This window comes from Meles meles, chromosome 13, assembly GCF_922984935.1.
Source record: "Meles meles chromosome 13, mMelMel3.1 paternal haplotype, whole genome shotgun sequence".
Taxonomy (NCBI): Eukaryota; Metazoa; Chordata; class Mammalia; order Carnivora; family Mustelidae; genus Meles; species Meles meles.
This window is the reverse complement of record NC_060078.1, coordinates 57119173-57136045: the sequence shown is the minus strand read 5'-3', so window position 1 is coordinate 57136045 and position 16873 is coordinate 57119173. Positions and strand designations below refer to the sequence as shown.

At 51.5% G+C, this 16873-nt stretch overlaps 3 protein-coding genes across 6 annotated transcripts in view; 1 reads left to right on the top strand and 2 right to left on the bottom strand.

The window, feature by feature from the left end:
• The window catches only part of MORN4 (MORN repeat containing 4), a 20244-nt gene extending 18074 nt beyond the window's left edge, over positions 1-2170 (top strand). The window contains exon 8 of the transcript XR_006821210.1: positions 2042-2170. The gene's annotated coding sequence lies outside the window, so the exon portion shown is untranslated. The remainder of the gene's footprint in view (positions 1-2041) is intronic.
• HOGA1 (4-hydroxy-2-oxoglutarate aldolase 1) overlaps positions 1-16873 on the bottom strand; it is a 22421-nt gene extending 5548 nt beyond the window's left edge. Inside the window, exons 1-7 of one of the 4 annotated variants that reach the window (XM_046026623.1) lie at positions 16335-16872; positions 5483-5611; positions 5136-5263; positions 4524-4658; positions 4174-4270; positions 2422-2555; positions 1829-1936 (exon numbers count right to left, since the gene is read on the bottom strand). In XM_046026623.1, coding sequence (XP_045882579.1) covers positions 1847-1936; positions 2422-2555; positions 4174-4270; positions 4524-4658; positions 5136-5263; positions 5483-5611; positions 16335-16545 — 924 coding nt within the window. In that variant the 5' untranslated portion in view covers positions 16546-16872 and the 3' untranslated portion in view covers positions 1829-1846. Of the gene's footprint in view, positions 1-1828; positions 1937-2161; positions 2314-2421; positions 2556-4173; positions 4271-4523; positions 4659-5135; positions 5264-5482; positions 5612-16334 lie in introns of those variants that run through there. The other 3 variants (XM_046026622.1, XM_046026621.1, XM_046026620.1) reach the window with 3 other exon arrangements.
• On the bottom strand, positions 11000-16439 carry C13H10orf62 (chromosome 13 C10orf62 homolog). The gene is made up of 2 exons (XM_046026624.1): positions 16335-16439; positions 11000-12492 (listed from the first exon to the last, which is right to left on the bottom strand). Exon 2 carries the CDS (start codon positions 12039-12041, stop codon positions 11118-11120), a length of 924 nt encoding a protein of 307 aa, XP_045882580.1. The 5' UTR covers positions 12042-12492; positions 16335-16439; the 3' UTR covers positions 11000-11117.

Here is a 16873-nt window from a genome sequence, read left to right as displayed (position 1 = left end):
AGGACCCTGGGACCACGACCTGAGCCAAAGGCAGAGGCTTAACCCACTGAGCCACCCAGGTGCCCCAGCCCAACCAATTTTTGACAAAGGTGCAAAAGTAACTCAATGAAGACAGATGATCTTTTCGATAGTGATGATGGAGCAAGTGGATATCCAGAAGCAAAAAGACAAAACAAAACAAAAAAAGGAACCTCCACCTAAGTCCACACTCCATACAAAAATGCTCTCAAAACGTAAAACTATAAAACTTTAAGGAAAAGAAAATAGGGAAAAGTCCTCACAATCTAGGGTTGGGAAAAGCCTTCTTCCACTTGACATTAAAAGCATAAATACAAATGAAAATATTGATGAATTGGACATCATCAAACCTACTGAAAACTTTTGCTCTGTAAAAGACCTGTTCAGAGAATGACAAGACAAGCTACAGATGGCGAGAAAATATTTGCATGGTATCTAAAATATTTGCTGGTATCTAAAAGATATAAAGAACTTCCAAAACTCAATGGTAAAAAGAAAAAAATCCAGGGTGCCTGGGTGGCTCAGTCAGCTAAGCATCTACCTTTGGCTTAGGTTATGATGCCAGGGTTCTGAGATCAAGTCCTGCTTCGGGTTCCCTGCTCAGCGGGGAGCCCACTTCTCCTGCTGCTGCTCCCCCAGCTTGTGCATTCTCTTTATCTCTGACAAATAAAAATCTTTTAAAAAATCCAATTATAAAATAGGCAAGAAACATACACAGACATTTAAGAAGATATACAGATGGCAAGTAAATACATAAAAAGATGTCCAATAGCATTAGTCATCAGAGAAATGCAAGCTAAAAACCATAATAAAATGTTACTACACACCTATCAGAATGGCTAAAACCAAAAATAGTCACAATACTTAAAGCTGGTGATGATGCAGAGAGAATGGGTCAATCATACATTTACACTGATGTAAATACAAAATGCCATAGCCACTCTGGAAAACAGTTTGGCAGTTTCTTAAAAAACTAAACATGCAACTATCATATGACCCACTAATTATGAATTTATCCCATAAAAATGAAAACTTACAGTCATGCAAAACTCTGTACATGAATGTTCAGAGCAGCTTTTCATAGCCCCAAACTGGCAACACCCCAGCTGTCCTTCCACTGGTGAACCGTTCCACGAGCCGTGGCCTGGCCACACAGTGAACCACCGTTCATTAATAAAAAGAAACAGGCTGTTGCTGCGTGCAACAACTTGGATGGATCTGCAGGGAATTCTGCAGAGTGAAAGCCAGCCAATTTCAAAGGTTGCAGACTTTATGATCCCATTCATATGGGTGTCTTGAACTGACAAAAGTATAAAAATGGTGGACGTATGGGTGGTTGCCACAGTTAAGGAGGGGGTGGGGGAAGGAGGGGAACAGGTGTACCCATGAAAGCATAACATGAAGGATCCTTCTGGTGATTAAAGACTCTGTATCTGGACTGTATCAATGTCCAAATACCGGTTGTGATATTGTACTTTAATTTCCTAAGATGTTTTGGGGGGAAGCTGGGGAATGGATGGGTACATGGACTCTCTCTGTATTCTTTCTCTTTTTTTTTTAAGATTTTTATTTATTTATTAGAGAGAGAGGGAAAGAGAGAGCGAGAGAGCACATGCAGGGGAGTGGCAGAAGCAGTCTCTCTGGGATCATGACCTGAGCCAAAGGCAGACACTTAACTGGTTGAGCCACCCAGGTGCCCCTGTATTATTTTTTACAACTTCATCTGAATCTACAGTTATCTCAAAATTAAAAGTTTAATTTAAAATATGCATACAAACATGTCTATAGGAAAGCACATTGTCCTCCCCACCTCAGACGCCAATATGGCTCAGCACCGCACGGCCAGGCTCTTGACAGGCATTCCATCTCGGCTCGTCTCCTTGACTTGCCCAATACAGAATCGGGGTACACCATCTGACTGCAGAATAGATTACTCGAAGACAAAACTCTCCTGGGAAATCTGGGCTCTGAATACATCCAGCCTCCTAACACCTCATTCACTCCCAATCATTCTGTTTTCCAGGATCTGAGCCCATCTAAAGCTGAAGGAGAGGCCCATGGTTCACTATCTCCAGGTAGCGTGTCTCTCAGGAAGGTCCCTGGATTTACTTAATGTCACCACAATCAGCCAGGATGTTTGTCTCAATGCTTACTCCAAGTCTAGAGGATTGGAATTTTAACTGGCTCCCTAAATGAATTCCAGTGCAACCAACAGGGCTCAACTTTGTCTGAAGTTGTGGTTTTCTGAAGAGGCACAAGGAGTTCCCATGTTGGGACGTACTCTAAAAGGACTTCCTGAAAGGGAAGAGGCAAAGTGGGGACTGCTGGGCCTGTCCAGGCTCCTACCCCATTGAGGACACAGACACCCCCCCCAAGCCCTGGTGCCATTGTCTGGGAGCTCACCGCAGTGTTCGGCTCAATGAGGCGGTGCTGCAGTTTCTGGGCATCTTCCCATTGCCCTGTGAGGCACAGTCGCTCCAGCTGGCACACCTGAGCCCCGAGGACGTTGGCCAGGGCACACACGCCCCCCACAGCTCCTGCCCCACAGTAAAATGCAAAACGTCAGCCAGAGCTTCTTCTCATGGGCCATTCCAAACCCTGAGCCCCCGCCCCTCTTATTCTGGGGAGAGAGGATGTGGATTTCCATCCCGCTGGCTAGCCATGTCCAAGGCACGCTCTGTGAGTCCAGAGTCCAGATTTCCAGAGTGAAAAGCTGCCAGCATATTTGAAGTAGAATCCCCCAGGCTGAAGGTCAGGGAACGGAGCCTGAAGGCTAACTTAAGGACAGTTCCTCCCCTGCACCCCCCAACAAACCTCCCAGACTGAAGTCCCACCTGCCAGTTGACAACACCTCCACGATCCTCTACTAGCCCCTGACTCATCAGTCCGGGAAGGGGGTGGAGTGGACGGGAAGCCTTCACTCTTCTGAAATCTTATTCCTCCCCCTCTCCGGTGAATTCAGTCTGGGATGACGCTGGGGGTGGGGGGCAGAGGAAAGAGCCCTGGACACAGTCAGGAGACCACGTATTTCCTCCCACTGGCAGCATGAATTTGCACGAGTCACAGACCTCCCAGTCCTCTGTTCTCATCTGGGCAGTGAAAACGGGTTGGCTGTGATCTCGGGAGGCCTTGCCACTCTGCCAATCTGCGATGTGATTCTAAGGCTAGTTAGGGGTGACCCTAAGCACAGTGGCCTCAAGACCAGAGAGTGGGAAATTTGGAATGAGCTAAGATAGCTGCCATTTATTGATCCCCACTCTACGCCAGTCACTATGCAGACACACGGCCAAGGCTCTCACATTCTCATGACACCTCCCTGCTTTCCAGAGTAGAGGCTCAGGCCAGCGAGGTTGTACACCCCGCCCGGCAGTACTCAGTAAGTGGCCAGGCTGAGATTCCAACTCACGTCCCCCCCGGCCCAGGGCCTGTGCTCTTTCCATCTACTCCGCCCTCAGGAACAAGGCTTCAGTGGGTCCCCTCTTCTGCCCTTGCACTTTGGAGACTGTGACGGGGCAGAGGAGAGATATGCAAGGACCCAGGCTGCAAGCCACAGTCTGTGCAGACCAGAGGAGAGGATCCACAATTGCCCCCTCAGCCCCGGACAAATAACACAGATCTGGACTTCCTGGGGCTTCAGCCCAAGGGAGTCGATGCTTCCTCTCTTCCCTGCTCCGGGGCTCAAATCCAACCTGAACCCAAGGAGTCTGACCCACAGCAGACCAGCACAGTTGGTTTAGTGGTGACATTCCTCGGATCCTGGACTGGAACAGAATCAGGCAGTCGAAGATCCCAGGCCCAACCCTCTAGGTCTGACTGTTCCTTCTGGCCTGGCCCCGGGGAGAGGGGAAAACAGACTCCTGGACCAGAAGAAAGGCCCCAAGGCCTCTGTCCTCAGAGGACAACTTACAAGGTGAGATTAGAGGAGCTAAATTTGTTAACTAAGCAGAGAGTCTGGGACTTAGAACAAACTTCAGGCATCCCTGCTACAGCCCAAGGACTACACATGGCCACTGTCTTCTGCCCAGAGAGGTCACTCGTAAACCTCCAATATTCAGACAAGCGAGGCAAAAGGACCCTGCAGACCCAGACCCAGCCTTCATGCGGGGCCTGGCTGTACCACGCACCGCGACAGTGTGAGAGCGACAGAAGGCCTACCGATGGCATAACTGGCCAGCAGGAAGCCAGCCGATCCAGCCAACACCTGGAAGTCCTGCCTCCTGGTCTTGTGAACCAGCAGCCCCATCCTGGTCACCTGCAACAGCAAACCTGTGTGAGCGCTAAGCCTCAAGCTTCCATGCCATGCGAGACGGGGGCTGGCCAAGGGTGGGGGAATGAGCGCCATGGCCCCAGAGAGTTCCTCTCAAACTTGGACAGAGCCGCAGAGCGCCCACACGGTGGGAAGAACCCAAACAGGAGCCCAGGACTGAAGGGGGTCCCAGAGCCTCCCTGAAGCTGAGAGCCCAGGAGAAGAGGAAGGAGCCCCGGCAGGAGCCACTGCCACTCACGTCGCCACCACTGTCTTTGATGCCCACGATGTTTGGGTGCTGGGAGAGCGTGACCACCGCATCCACGGGCAGGTCCAGCCCCGTGTTGGCTGGGACGCTGTAGAGCACCACAGGAATGGGGGAGAGATCAGCGACCTGAGGGAGGCAGAGAAGAACGGAGAGGCAGAGGGCAGCTGCCCCAGGCCTGAGGAGCCCCAGGCATTGCCCACCACCAGCAGCTCCGGGTCTGGGTCCCCGCAGGGCCTCCTGGACAGGCCCACCTCCTGGACTAGGAGTCACAGTGCTGTGTTCCTTGCTTATAAATGATAATAACAACATTTCGTGAGCACTTTCTATGTGCCAGGCTCAGTTCTCAGTCCTCTGTATTTCGATGGAACTAGGTCCTTGCAATGACCCCATGAGGAAGCCACCATCATTTCTCCCCCGTGAGAGGCGAGGAAACAGCTATACAGTGTGGCTGGTCAGTCGCCCAGCAGCATCCCTCCCCGTTCCCACAGATGCCATCCATGGGAAATGGGCTCTCCTCTCGGGCCCCGGCTTCTCTGTTTCTTCCCCTCCTCCAGCCTCCTCTTGGTCACAAGCCCCAAACCCATGGCCACGCCTCACACCCACCTTGGTGTAGTGATGAATGAGGGCCGCGCTGCTCATGCGGCCACGATAATAGCAAGGGGTCACCACGATGGCGGCATCAGCCCCAACCTGGGCCATGCTCACAGTCATCTCCACGGTGGCTTGCGTGGCTAGAGGAGGAAAGAGGGAGTCTTCCCTACAGGCCACCTCAGGTGACATGGCGGGGGACAGCAGGAGGCAGAAGGGCAGGGTTAGGATCCCAGGGCAAGCAAGAGGTTCAGAAGAGACAGAACCAGTAGCCTGAACCAGCCCCAGGGCCAAGGAACCTGGCTCCCCACCAGCCCCAGGCACCGCCCCCCACCCCCGAGTCCAGAGCAACGTGGTCTCACACTCGCAGCCGGAACCAGCTAGCAGGAGTTTGTCCTTGGGCATGGCCTGGCGGACTCGGCTCACCACCTCCAGCCGCTCGCTGCTGGTCAGGAAGGGGAACTCGCCATTGGAGCCCTGGACCACGAAGCCTGCAAGAGAGGTCCCATCACAGCCAACGCCTTCCCATCCTCGGCAAACAACCGGGACATTGGTGGTATGCGCACCCGTGTTCCTACCTCCCCAACACCATAGCTTTTCACACATTTTCTTTCCGTCTTTGTCCTGATACAGACAGAATGTTTTACCCAGTTCTGACGGCAGTGTCCGCACCATTTTCTTTGTGTTAATGAACTATCTTAGCTTTACTCCAAAGAATCGATAATAATAAAATCCACAGGTGTGTACCCAGCACCCATGGCAACCCTCCCCTGATCACCTTTTTCTTCCTCTTCTAGCTGTCCCGACTTGGGTGTCATTGTTCCCATTCATGTCTTTATCCCCTTAAGATGTATATGTTGCCCCATAAACAAGACACAAGACATTTTTTGCCATCGTAAGTTTTACAGAAACGGAATCAAGCTCTTAACAATGTTCTGTGGTTTGCTATTTGTGCTCAAGATCATGTCGTGACCTTTGTCCACAGCAGTACACAGTTCTGGTTCATTCATTTTAACTACCATTATATTCTATGATGAGGTTCGATGATACTTTACTTTTCATTCTCCTGTTGGGGACATTTAGAATGTTTCCTTAGTTTTGCCATCACAAATAATGCTTAAACAAACACGTACACTCAAGTCTTCTGGGTCCACGTCTGAGCTGCTCTACAGTTCACTTGGGTGTGTGACTGCTGAGTCATGCCTCCGTGTATCTTCACGTGCCAAACGTCTGCCTCATTAGCTGGTTCGCACCCCGTTGGCTCGTGGAAGGGTCTGGTAGTGTTCCTCCTTGCTAATACTGGGCAGAATTCATTTTTGCCAATTTTCTGGGTGAAAGTGAGAATTAATTTTTTTCCAATTTTCTGGGTGAAAAGTGGCATCTCGTGATTTTATTTTGCATTTTCCTGTGTGATCGATCACCTGAGAGGCTTCTAACGCCACCCGGTAAAGTGTCAACCCTTTTACATCACAGAATTGATGCTCTTTGGCTGAATCCGAAGGGAATGTTAGTATAAAACCATTTTCCTCTCTGCTTCTTTCATTTCACTTTCTCTTTCCTCTTCTTCCTCTCTACTCCATTCCATTCCAAAAACAGTGTTCTGAAATAGCGGACAAATACAGCCTGTGACACAACAAGATTATTAATAAATAGGAGACCGCTTGGGAGAAAGGAAAGAGAAGAAAGCTGAGGGGTGATACTGATCCACGAAATCCCTGCCAGGCAGTTGAGAGACGGGGCCTTAGCTTGGAGCTTCCTGACAGTCAAAGCTAAAAGGGAAATGTGGTCAGCTGACAGATCGCGGAACGCAAGATAAAAGCAAAGCAGCTGCCCCAGAGACACACAGTTTCCTGGCATCGGGACCAAGAGAGACTGTTGCCGTGAGTCATCCTTAGGGGACACGGTGTGATGGAGAGTCAACTTTTCACCACAAACCTTTTTCCATGCTGTTCACGACAGCATCAGATTCCACAGGGTGGATTGCCAGAATGGCTCCCTGGATACGTAGCATTTTGGTAGCATTGCAGGGAGCGTCATGAGGCAAATAGTTTTTGGCTTCTGTTGTGCTACCTCCTCGGGGTCCATTTCTCCATGTCAGGCCAGGAGCCTCCTTCTGTCTTGTTACAAAAGGTGCTAGTGGTTTCCCAGTGGGTTCTCCCCACCCCCAGCTGTGGGTCGCCAGCCCCGGAGAGGACTGCTGGACCAGCATCCTCTACTTAGAGGTCGAGGATTCTGAGACTGAACTTTTGCCCCTCCCTCTATGGAAATGGCTCCAAAGACACCTCCTTCCCTCCCTCCGAAACCCTGCGGGCCACCGGGCTGGGCCAGTTCCTGCTCCAGTCACTTCTTCAGCAGTGTTCACTCCTCCCCAAGCCCCCCTCCGTTCTGGTGGCCAGTTCCAGGGGCTCCTGGACCCAGTTGTTTTGCACTCTTCAGAGGGGAAGCAGGGCCCTGGGCTCAAGACGTGCCTGGTGGCCTTTCCCTTGTCTCAAGTAAAGGAGCATGTGACCCAGGCCTGCCTCCTAAGGAGGAAATCAGGTCAGGCCAGGGAGGAGGGAATATCACAGGGTGGGGGAAGGACTTGGACCCAACTCCCCTTTTGAGCAACTTACAGCATGTCTCTGAGTCCCCATTTCCTTTTCTATGGGATGACAATAAAAACATTTCGATGTTTGGGGCGCCTGGGTGGCTCAGTGGGTTAAAGCCTCTGCCTTCCGCTCAGGTCATGATCTCAGGGTCCTGGGATTGAGCCCCGCATCAGGCTCTCTGCTCAGCGGGGAGCCTGCTTCTCCCTCTCTCTCTCTCTGTCTGCTTCTCTGCCTACTTGTGATCTCTGTCTGTCAAATAAATAAATAAAATCTTTAAATTTTTTTTGATATTTTTAAAGGCCCAGACAAGAAAATGTACAAGAAAGCACTTTGAAATCTTTAAATTGATGCTGCCAAGAGCCCCCTCCCTCTTCTGGGTGGGATATCCAGTGTTAGTCCCGCTGTGCCTCCCCTGGTGTAGAGAGGAGACTAGAGGAGGGGGAGGGCCAGGGTCCCAGATGGGTCAGGAGTAAAGATAGTGGGTGTTGGAGGAGCAGTGTGGTGGAGTGGCTCAGATGCATAGACTGAACTAAGGGGAGCCTGAGTGTAATTCTCAGCGCAGGACCTCATCAGCTATGAGATTTTGGGGGGTGGGGGTGGGCAGTAAATGACTTCACCAAACCTCAGCTTCCTCACAAGAAAAGCAGGGACCATACAGTGCCCTCCTTAAAGAGTTGTGAGGCTTAAATGAGATACTATTTGTAAAGTGCTTAGATTAGAACCTAGCAGTGTTCGCTGAGAATTAACACTGGTACGATACCAATGGCAGTCTTTGAATTTTATCCATTTGAAACTTTTAAAGATTCCAAATTCATCATCAGCTAACCTGAAATCTTTTTTTTTTTTTTAAAGATTTTTCATTTTATTTTATTTTGACAGACAGAGATCACAAGTAGGCAGAGAGGCAGGCAGAGAGAGAGGAGAAGGGCTAACCTGAAATCTTATGCAATAAACTTTTAATAAGGGATTTAAGGTCTTCCAGATAAATGCATGCATTTTATACATTTTTATAATCATTTTCAGAAGGCACACCATACCACCCTTGCTTTTTATTTTTTTAAAGATGTATTTATTTGACAGAGATTACAAGTAGGCGGGGAAGCAGGCAGAGAGAGAGGAGGAAGCAGGATTCCTGCTGAGCAGAGAGTTGGATGTGGGGCTCGATCCCAGGACCCTGAGATCATGACCTGAGCCGAAGGCAGAGGCTTAACCCACTGAGCCACCCAGGCGCCCCACCACCTTGCTTTTTGTCTACTTTGGGAGCCTCCAACATTTTCTAGAGTGACCGAATATTTTTTTTCCTTTGACATTTTTGTTACAAAGCATTTTTTTACATTTTTTATTTGATAAATTACTTTATTTTTAATGTAGGCCTCATACACAATGTGGGGCTTGAACTCATGACCCTGAAATTAAGAGTTGCAAGCTCCACCAACTGAGGCAGCCAGCCGACCCTGTTATGAAGTATTTTAAATTTAAAGTGTATATATATATACATATGCACACACACATATTAGCATTTATATAAAGTCACTTATTAGTAATTCTAAAAATATTCAAATACTGGGGCATCTGGCTGGCTTAGTCAGTGGAGCGTACAACTCTTAATCTCGGGTTTGTGAGTTTAAGCCCCATGCTGGACATAGAGATTACTTAAAATCTTTAAAATAGAGGGGTGCCTGGGTGGCTCAGTGGGTTAAGCCTCTGCCTTTGGCTCAGGTCATGATCTCAGGGTCCTGGGATCGAGCCCCGCATCAGGCTCTCTGCTCAGCGGGGAGCCTGCTTCCTCCTCTCTCTCTGCCTGCCTCTCTGCCTACTTGTGATCTGTCTGTCAAATGAATAAACAAAATCTTTAAAAAAAAAATAAAATAGAGGAAATCAAATACTTCCAATTATGCCCCATAAAATCAATCAACAACGTTTAGGGTGTTTGTCGATTTATCCATCTTTTGGAAGGATCTTTCTGGGTGCCTTCTCCTGGGAGTGTGAGGCCCACAGGCTGGGAAACACCGGTAAGTTTATTAACAGATGCCAATGGTACATTTCTGTGTAAAGGAGCCGCTGGGGGTTAGACAGTGCTGTGTAGCTGACTTCTCCCCACTTTCATGGGAGAGAAAGCTGCCTCCCTTGAACCCCCTCACTGGAGGTCACCCCTTGCCCCAGAAACAGCTTCTTGGGACCCAGGAAGAGGAGGCAGGGGGAGTCCCAGGCTTGAGGGAGGGTACAGAGAGTCAGGACATGTGGTAAGAAGACAGGGGTAAGCATGAGAGAGGGAGCCCTCCCCGTAGGGCCAAGGGGCACTGGTCTGAGGGGCAACACAGAGCAGGACTCAGGGTCTGAGCCTCGGAGTCGGGCAGAGCTGGGCTCGAGCTGCAGCAACACCACTGTCTGTGCCCTGTCAGGCGAATCACGTCTCTGAGCCTCAGGGGTGTCATCTGCAAGACGGAGATGATGCAATACTGTCTCCATGGGACTGGGCTGTACACTTCACACAGAACATGGCACATGCTAAAAACTGGAAAGAAAAAAAAAGGGGGGGGGAGCTGCTGGTAGTACCAGTAATACTCTCCGTTAGTGCAGCCGCCGCAGCCGCAGCCATAGTACGATAAGCGAGAGAGAGTATATGGCACAACAGCTCTGAAGGTAGGCAGGGGGAGGCACTCGCGGGGACCCCAGTGGCCCCGGAAAGCAGGGAGAGAGCCCTCCAGTGCAGGACTCGAGCAGCAGTAGACAAGGTGAAGATGACACCAAGGAGACAAGAGACCCACACCCCACCTTGCTTACTAGCTCCTGAAAGTCTGTCTCTCTCCCCACCTCCTGACACCCGGCTGCTCCCTCCTTCCCTGGCCACCAGCGGGTTGGTGGGTGCTGAGCTCCCGGGAGACGTCTCATCCCCAGAACCTGAGACCCAAGGAAGCTGATTTATGGAGTCTTGAACCAGCCCAGCAAAAAGCCCAGGCCAAGGGCCCCATGAAGACGACTGTGGGAGTAGGAAGCCTCTCCCCATATCCCTGCCCAGTCCTGAGGCTGGCCACAGAGCCCCCCAGACTCAGAATGAGGGTATACAAGGCTTTATTGGCTCAGTTCCAGGCATTTGGCGTCGGTCTCGGGGCTCTCAGCTTCTCCTGGGATCTGCCTCGCCTATCTTCTCTCGGTGGGTCCTCAGGGGCCCGTTGAGTGTGTCTCAGCTGCTTCCCGTCCTTCCACCTTCCCCTCCATCACGAGCCATTCTCTGCAGCAGACCCTCTTCAGAGACTCGAGGGGGCCCAGGAGCTCTGTGGGGGGCTGAGGAGGAAGGGATTCGGGTGGCAGCCTCTCACCCTGGGCCACACAGGGTGCCCCGCAGGAGAGAAAACAGGCCTGCAGTCATGTGCCAGCCCTGTCGGGGGAAGGGGATCTCCATCTGTGGTTAGGTGGCTTCAAAGGGGTGGTAGGTCTGCTGGCTACGGTTGGGCAGACTGTGGCTCTGGTGGCTCTGATAACCCTGGTGGCCGTGGGGACCATGGCCGTGGAAGGTGTGCGTGTGGTTCAGGCCAGCCACCGCAGTGTCTCGCTGCGTGAGGAAGTTCCCCTTCAGCTTCAACTCCACTTCCTCAAGGGCCTTCAGCTCCTCCTGGTTAATGTCTTTGGACTCCAGGTGGCCTGAGCTCTGGTACATCATGGCGCGCTGCAACATGGAGTTAGCCAGCTGCTGTCCCAGGTTGTCAATCTCTTTGGTGCAGGCAGCCACAGCGGCCCATGTGGCCGTGTCCGTGGACGAGGATTTTCCCGACTCCCTGTGGGTCTCTTTGGTCACCGAGGAGCCAGACAACCTCTGCTTGGTGGTGAAGGCCTCCCGGTGCACAGCTGTGCCCACCTCTCCTTGCCTGGTGGTGACGGTCTCCACGTGCACCGTGGTGCTGGCCTTCCCACTGCCGATCTCAGGGGGAGGCGCGGTGCTGCTGCTGCAGGAGGCCAGCTTCTCCTCAGAAAGGCGGCTAAAGTGTGATTTAATCCAGTTCTCATTCTTTGCTCTGTGACCTTCTGGTGACTCCTGCTCCTCCTGTGAGGGCACAAGGAATGTCTTCCGTCTCTTCTTCCTCTGCATCCACAGCATGAGGCCTCCACCTCCGAGTAAGAGGGCAGCCCCCAGCACCACCTTGCATGATGGTTGCTGGATGAGCTCCAAGATGGCCTCCAGGACCCTAAGCCAGGCAGGCAGAGCTAAGAGCACACTGGGAGTGAGGGAGCCTGGATGGTCTGGTTCATGCTTGAAAGGGCAGGTTCCCTGAGGCTGTCTGACAGGCAGGCCACCAGTGGGACCCTTCCTAGGATGCCCCTCCCACCTCAGCATTGAAGCCCATTGTGAGGAAGGTGGCTAGGGGGCGGGGTGGGGAGAGGCCACAGCATTCCTGCCATCCAACCTGGCAGGCGTTTCCTGAGGCCCAAGTCCGATCTCCCACGCTGACAGCTTTCCCCAAGGTCAGTGGGAAACTAGCTTCCCCAATTCTGAGTCCCTTCTGCCTTCTGCTTGTGACCCATTCTGTGACTCAATCCTTCTTCTTTTCCAATCTTTGGTTTCTCTCCCTCTCCATCCGGTGGCCCCCAGGGGGCAGGCGCCGCTGACCACGACTGAAGGACTCCCTTGGTTGGGCTGGCCTCCATTCCTGGCAGTCTGACGTTGGTGTCTCCTTTCATTTAGGGCCACCCCTGCTGCCAGCTGAGCTCATTCCATCCCCATTTGCAGCCCCAACCCCTTTACAGAGCAGGGTCCAGAAGGAAAGGGGCCCAGGAAGGAGTTCATTCTAGAATAACATGAGGTCACAACTGAGAGGAGACAAGCAGTGCGCTGAGAAGGCAGAGTGGGTAGGATAAGGGTCTTTACCAGATCCCAGGTCCCAGGGGCCATTCCAGAATGGTGGCTGCTATGTCTTGCCTTAGTGATACACCTGCAAACCCAGAATTTGCCTCCCTCCCCCTGGGCCTTGGTTAAATAGGCACAGTTTAGATGCTGAGCAGGTGGGCCACCTGACCAGGCTCTCTGTAGGTACAAACAATGGAGAGTCTGGCCTATAATTCCAAGGTATATCCAGAGCCTCTCAGGGTAGAAACAGGCCTGGGCTCCTCTATTTTTCTCCCAGAGGCATCTAACACATTTTTTAAAAAAATACATTTCACTTTTAAAAAGCAAATGCCGGAGTGCCTGGGTGGCTCAGTTGGTTAAGCGATGCCTTCAGCTCAGGTCATGATCCTGGAGTCCTGGGATCGAGTCCCGCATCAGGCTCCCTGCTCAGCAGGGAGTCTGCTTCTTCCTCTGACCCTCTCCTATCTCATGCTCGCTCTCTCTCTCTCTCTTAATAAATAAAATCTTTAAAAATAAATAAATAAATAAAATAAAATAAAATAAAAAGCAAATGCCGGGGCACCTGGGTGGTTCAGTCAGTTAAGCATCTGCCTTCAACTCAGGTCATGATCCCAGGGTCCTGGGATCATACCCATATCAGGCTCCCTGCTCAGCAGGGAGTCTGCCTCTCCCTCTGCTGCTCCCCCTGCTTGTGCTCTCTCTCTCTGTCAAATAAATAAAATCTTAAAAAAAAAAAAAAAAGAAGTAAATGCCAAAACAGGGTTGTGAAAATTGTGATTTCTTAAAAAAGATTTTATTTATTTATTTGACAGAGACACAGTGAGTGAGGGAACACAAGCAGAGGGAGTAGGAGAGGGAGAAGCAGGCTCCCGGGGAACCCAACGTGGGGCTCGATCCCAGGACCCTGGGATCATGACCTGAGCCGAAGGCAGATGCTTAACAACTGAGCCACCCAGGATCCCCATAAAATTGTGACTTTTTAAAGCAAAATACTTCTATTTAATTAGAAGTGTACATACTAAGGGAATAAGATAGATGCTCAAAGCTTTATGGGAAACATCATCTCCCTAGTCCTGCTGAAGTAGATCTATGTTGTCTGCTGACCTCATTTGGAAATAACAATTCAAAGTTCATCTCTGAGGTTGTTTGTGGGAGTGAGTTCAGGGCCAAATGGTCCCTCTGCAACAGTTTTACCCTCCAGTCTCCAGTTATAACTTTCATTTAAAAATGATACTCTTTATACAAATAGTCAGTAAAAATTAACAATGCAAAAATAAGAAATAAAGAGAGCTACACAGTTTCAGGCAATACCTTCCAGAAGAATCTCTAACTGTTCACTGATTCATCAAGGGCAGATTCCCACCTCCCCTTTAGATGACCTTTAACTTACTGCAGGAGGCCCTGCCAAGTGGTATGTGATGGCTTCCTCCTCTGCCCCTGAGTGTTGGGCAGCAAAACCAAAGCAGGAGACCAGAATAGGGCCAGAGAAATACCATCTATAGAGCAAAAGTTGTTCACGACTCCTTTCCCAGGCATTCTGGCTGTGTCCTGGGAGCAGGGATAGGACCCTATGGGCTCTATTCTTTGTGCCAGGACCTCACACTTGAGCTCCTGGGGAGGAATGCATTAACCCTGTGGCTCAGTTCCATTCTAAAATGAAGAAATCAGATTAGAGAGGTTCAGTGATTTCTCCAAGGTCGCCATAACTGACAGATCCAGGATTCTTACCCAGGCCTTCTAACTGCGGATGCTGAGCTCTTTCTACCCAGCCCACTGCCTCCCTGGTGTGTGGGTGAGAGAGAGATGGGGCAGGAGCAGGAACCTGTGTGGTTGCATGGGAAACAGGCTAGTGGGCACCCGACTAGACCAGGAACTGGAGGTACCCTTCACCCATGCCTGTGCTCCTGGACAAGCCTATGCCCTCTGCAGGAATGGATAAGCAGGTAGGAGGGAAGGAGGGGTCCAGAGAAGAAGCCCGGGGGTGTCAGTGGATTCTCTGGGTCGCAGGCAGACACTGGACTCAGAGTTCACCCCACCCCCAGCACCAGGGTGTCCTTGAACCTGGAGTGTGAAGCAGAGTCTTCCTGCCTCTTAAGATTCAAGGAGTGAGGGCGCCTGGGTGGCTCAGTGGATTAAGCCGCTGCCTTCGGCTCAGGTCATGATCTCAGGGTCCTGGGATCGAGCCCCACATCGGGCTCTCTGCTCCACAAGGAGCCTGCGTCCTCCTCTCTCTCTGCCTGCCTCTCTGCCTACTTGTGATCTTTCTCTCTGTCAAATAAATAAATAAAATCTTTAAAAAAAAAAAAAAGATTCAAGGAGTGAGGGGTGCCTGGCTGGCTCAGTCAGTGAAGCATGTGACTCTTGATCTTGGGGTCATGAGTTTAAACCCCACACTGGGCGTAGAGATTACTTAAAAAAAATTTTTTTTTTAAATAAAAGATTCAAGGAGCTTCTCCCTTTGCTTCAAGAGACCCTGGCCTCCATGCAGACTTTCAGGCCCAGTCAGCTGAGCCCGAGCAGAAATTTACTTCGAGTTTGTGTCACTGCTCACCGTGGGCATCCACAGGGCATTCACTGTGCCCTAGGGAAGGCTCTCCCGCATCTCCGCCCTGAGATGTGGATGGGGTTTGGGTCAGGCCAGCAGTCACCGTCACAAAGCGGCTCTGCCCACAGTGCCAATGGCACTGTGGTCCTAGTGACTGTGACCACTGGATCTGTAACTTCTAAGGTATATCACCCTTCCCTATTCACTGTGTGCTTTTGTTTGCCCTCTCTCAGATTCTTCTCCCAGCCAGCCTGTGATGTGGGCATTACTACTCTCAGGTGTCAGATGTGGAGACTGAGGTTTAGAGAGATGATCTCACAGCTAAGTCAGCGGCGAGCAGGGGCTTGTCCAGGATCTAGAATCTAGATCAGGATCAGGATCTTGAATCTAGAGTCCACCACCCCGCCGCAGTCAGAACCCCTCCGTTCCCAGAGCTGGTGCCAACCGGACTTTATTTGTTGAAACAGTCTGGTCTAGCAACTCAGCGGTTGGTTGGTGCAGGTGGAGTGAAACACCCAGCGTAGCCTTGCAGTCAGACTTGGGTTCAAATCCCAGCTCCGCCGTGTGTTAGCAATGACCTTGGGCGAGCAACTGTGTCACTCTGAGCCCCAGCTTCCCATCTGTGAAATGGGACTAGTGAGGTTACCGCCTCAGGGACTTGTCACGGGTGACAGACGAGGGTGGGCAGGATGGAGGGAATTGATCCCTTCTTCCCCTCACTTACTGTGGCTGTGTCGCACATTGAGTGTTACAAGTGTCAGGTCCCTGACCTCGGCGAGGGGAGACCCATGTGTAAAGAGAGAAATGAGTCAGAGGATCCAGAACAGGAATTAATTCTGCTAAGGAAGGCTTGGCTCAGAAGAGAGTGTGCAAACAAGGATTTTAGGGAGATGAGCCCACTGGCTGGGTTGCCACGTGACACCCCTAGCTGCCTTCACAACCGCACAGTGTTCGGTTGACAAGGACTTTCGTACCCATTATCTAGTCTGGGCCCCACAATAATGCGGGGCGAGGAAGGCACTCTGGTAGTTTACAACTGGGGAAACTGAGGCAGACGAGACTCAGTCAAGGTTGCAAGCTAGCAAGGAGCTTCCCGCCTCTTAACTCCAGAAATGGTCCCCTCTGCTCCTCTCCCATAATAAAATGACCCCTGGGCACCTAACTGTCTCTGAGCAAATCCCTGGCTGAGGAGCCTGGGGTCATTCCCATCTCCCCCCAGAGGAACCGGTCTCACTTACCTCGGAAGGGGAAGGTACCCATTTTGTGCAGATTCTCCTCCAGTTTCTCATAGTCCACCTCTGCCGTGGCGGTGAAGGGGGTAGTCACAGGGGGGTAGATGCCTGCAATGTCCACCTTCCTCCCCTCCCCCGTGGCCCAGCCCCCTACCTTCCTGGACAAGCCCCTGCTCAGCCCCTGCCTCACAGAGGACCAGACTCCACGGCCCAGCATCTCTGCGAGAGGCCCGAGGCCCAGCTGGTCTCTGCCCCTGCGTGACGCGGAGTTTGCACTCCTTCCTACCCTTGTTAATGATCAGTGTGTCTAGTTAAAAATTTGCTGCCCCCTGACTGTTGGCGGTGGGGCAGGCCTGGGCTGAGCGTCCCCAGGGTCAGAGGCTAAGTCTGAAGGCCCCATGGCCATTCTCCCCATAGGGAGCGGCTGGACAAACGCCACAGCCCAGTGTCCCTCTGGCCAGGCGCGGGGGCGGGTTCCTGGAGTACGACCCCGGAGGGCGTCTCCAGTGGGGGCCGGGCCGGGCCCTCCTCCCCCAGTTGCCAGC

What these genes read in the sequence shown, in the direction of transcription:
- C13H10orf62 (XM_046026624.1), bottom strand. Translation starts at nt 12,041, where the DNA reads ATGCTGAGGTGGGAGGGGCATCCTAGGAAGGGTCCCACTGGTGGCCTG.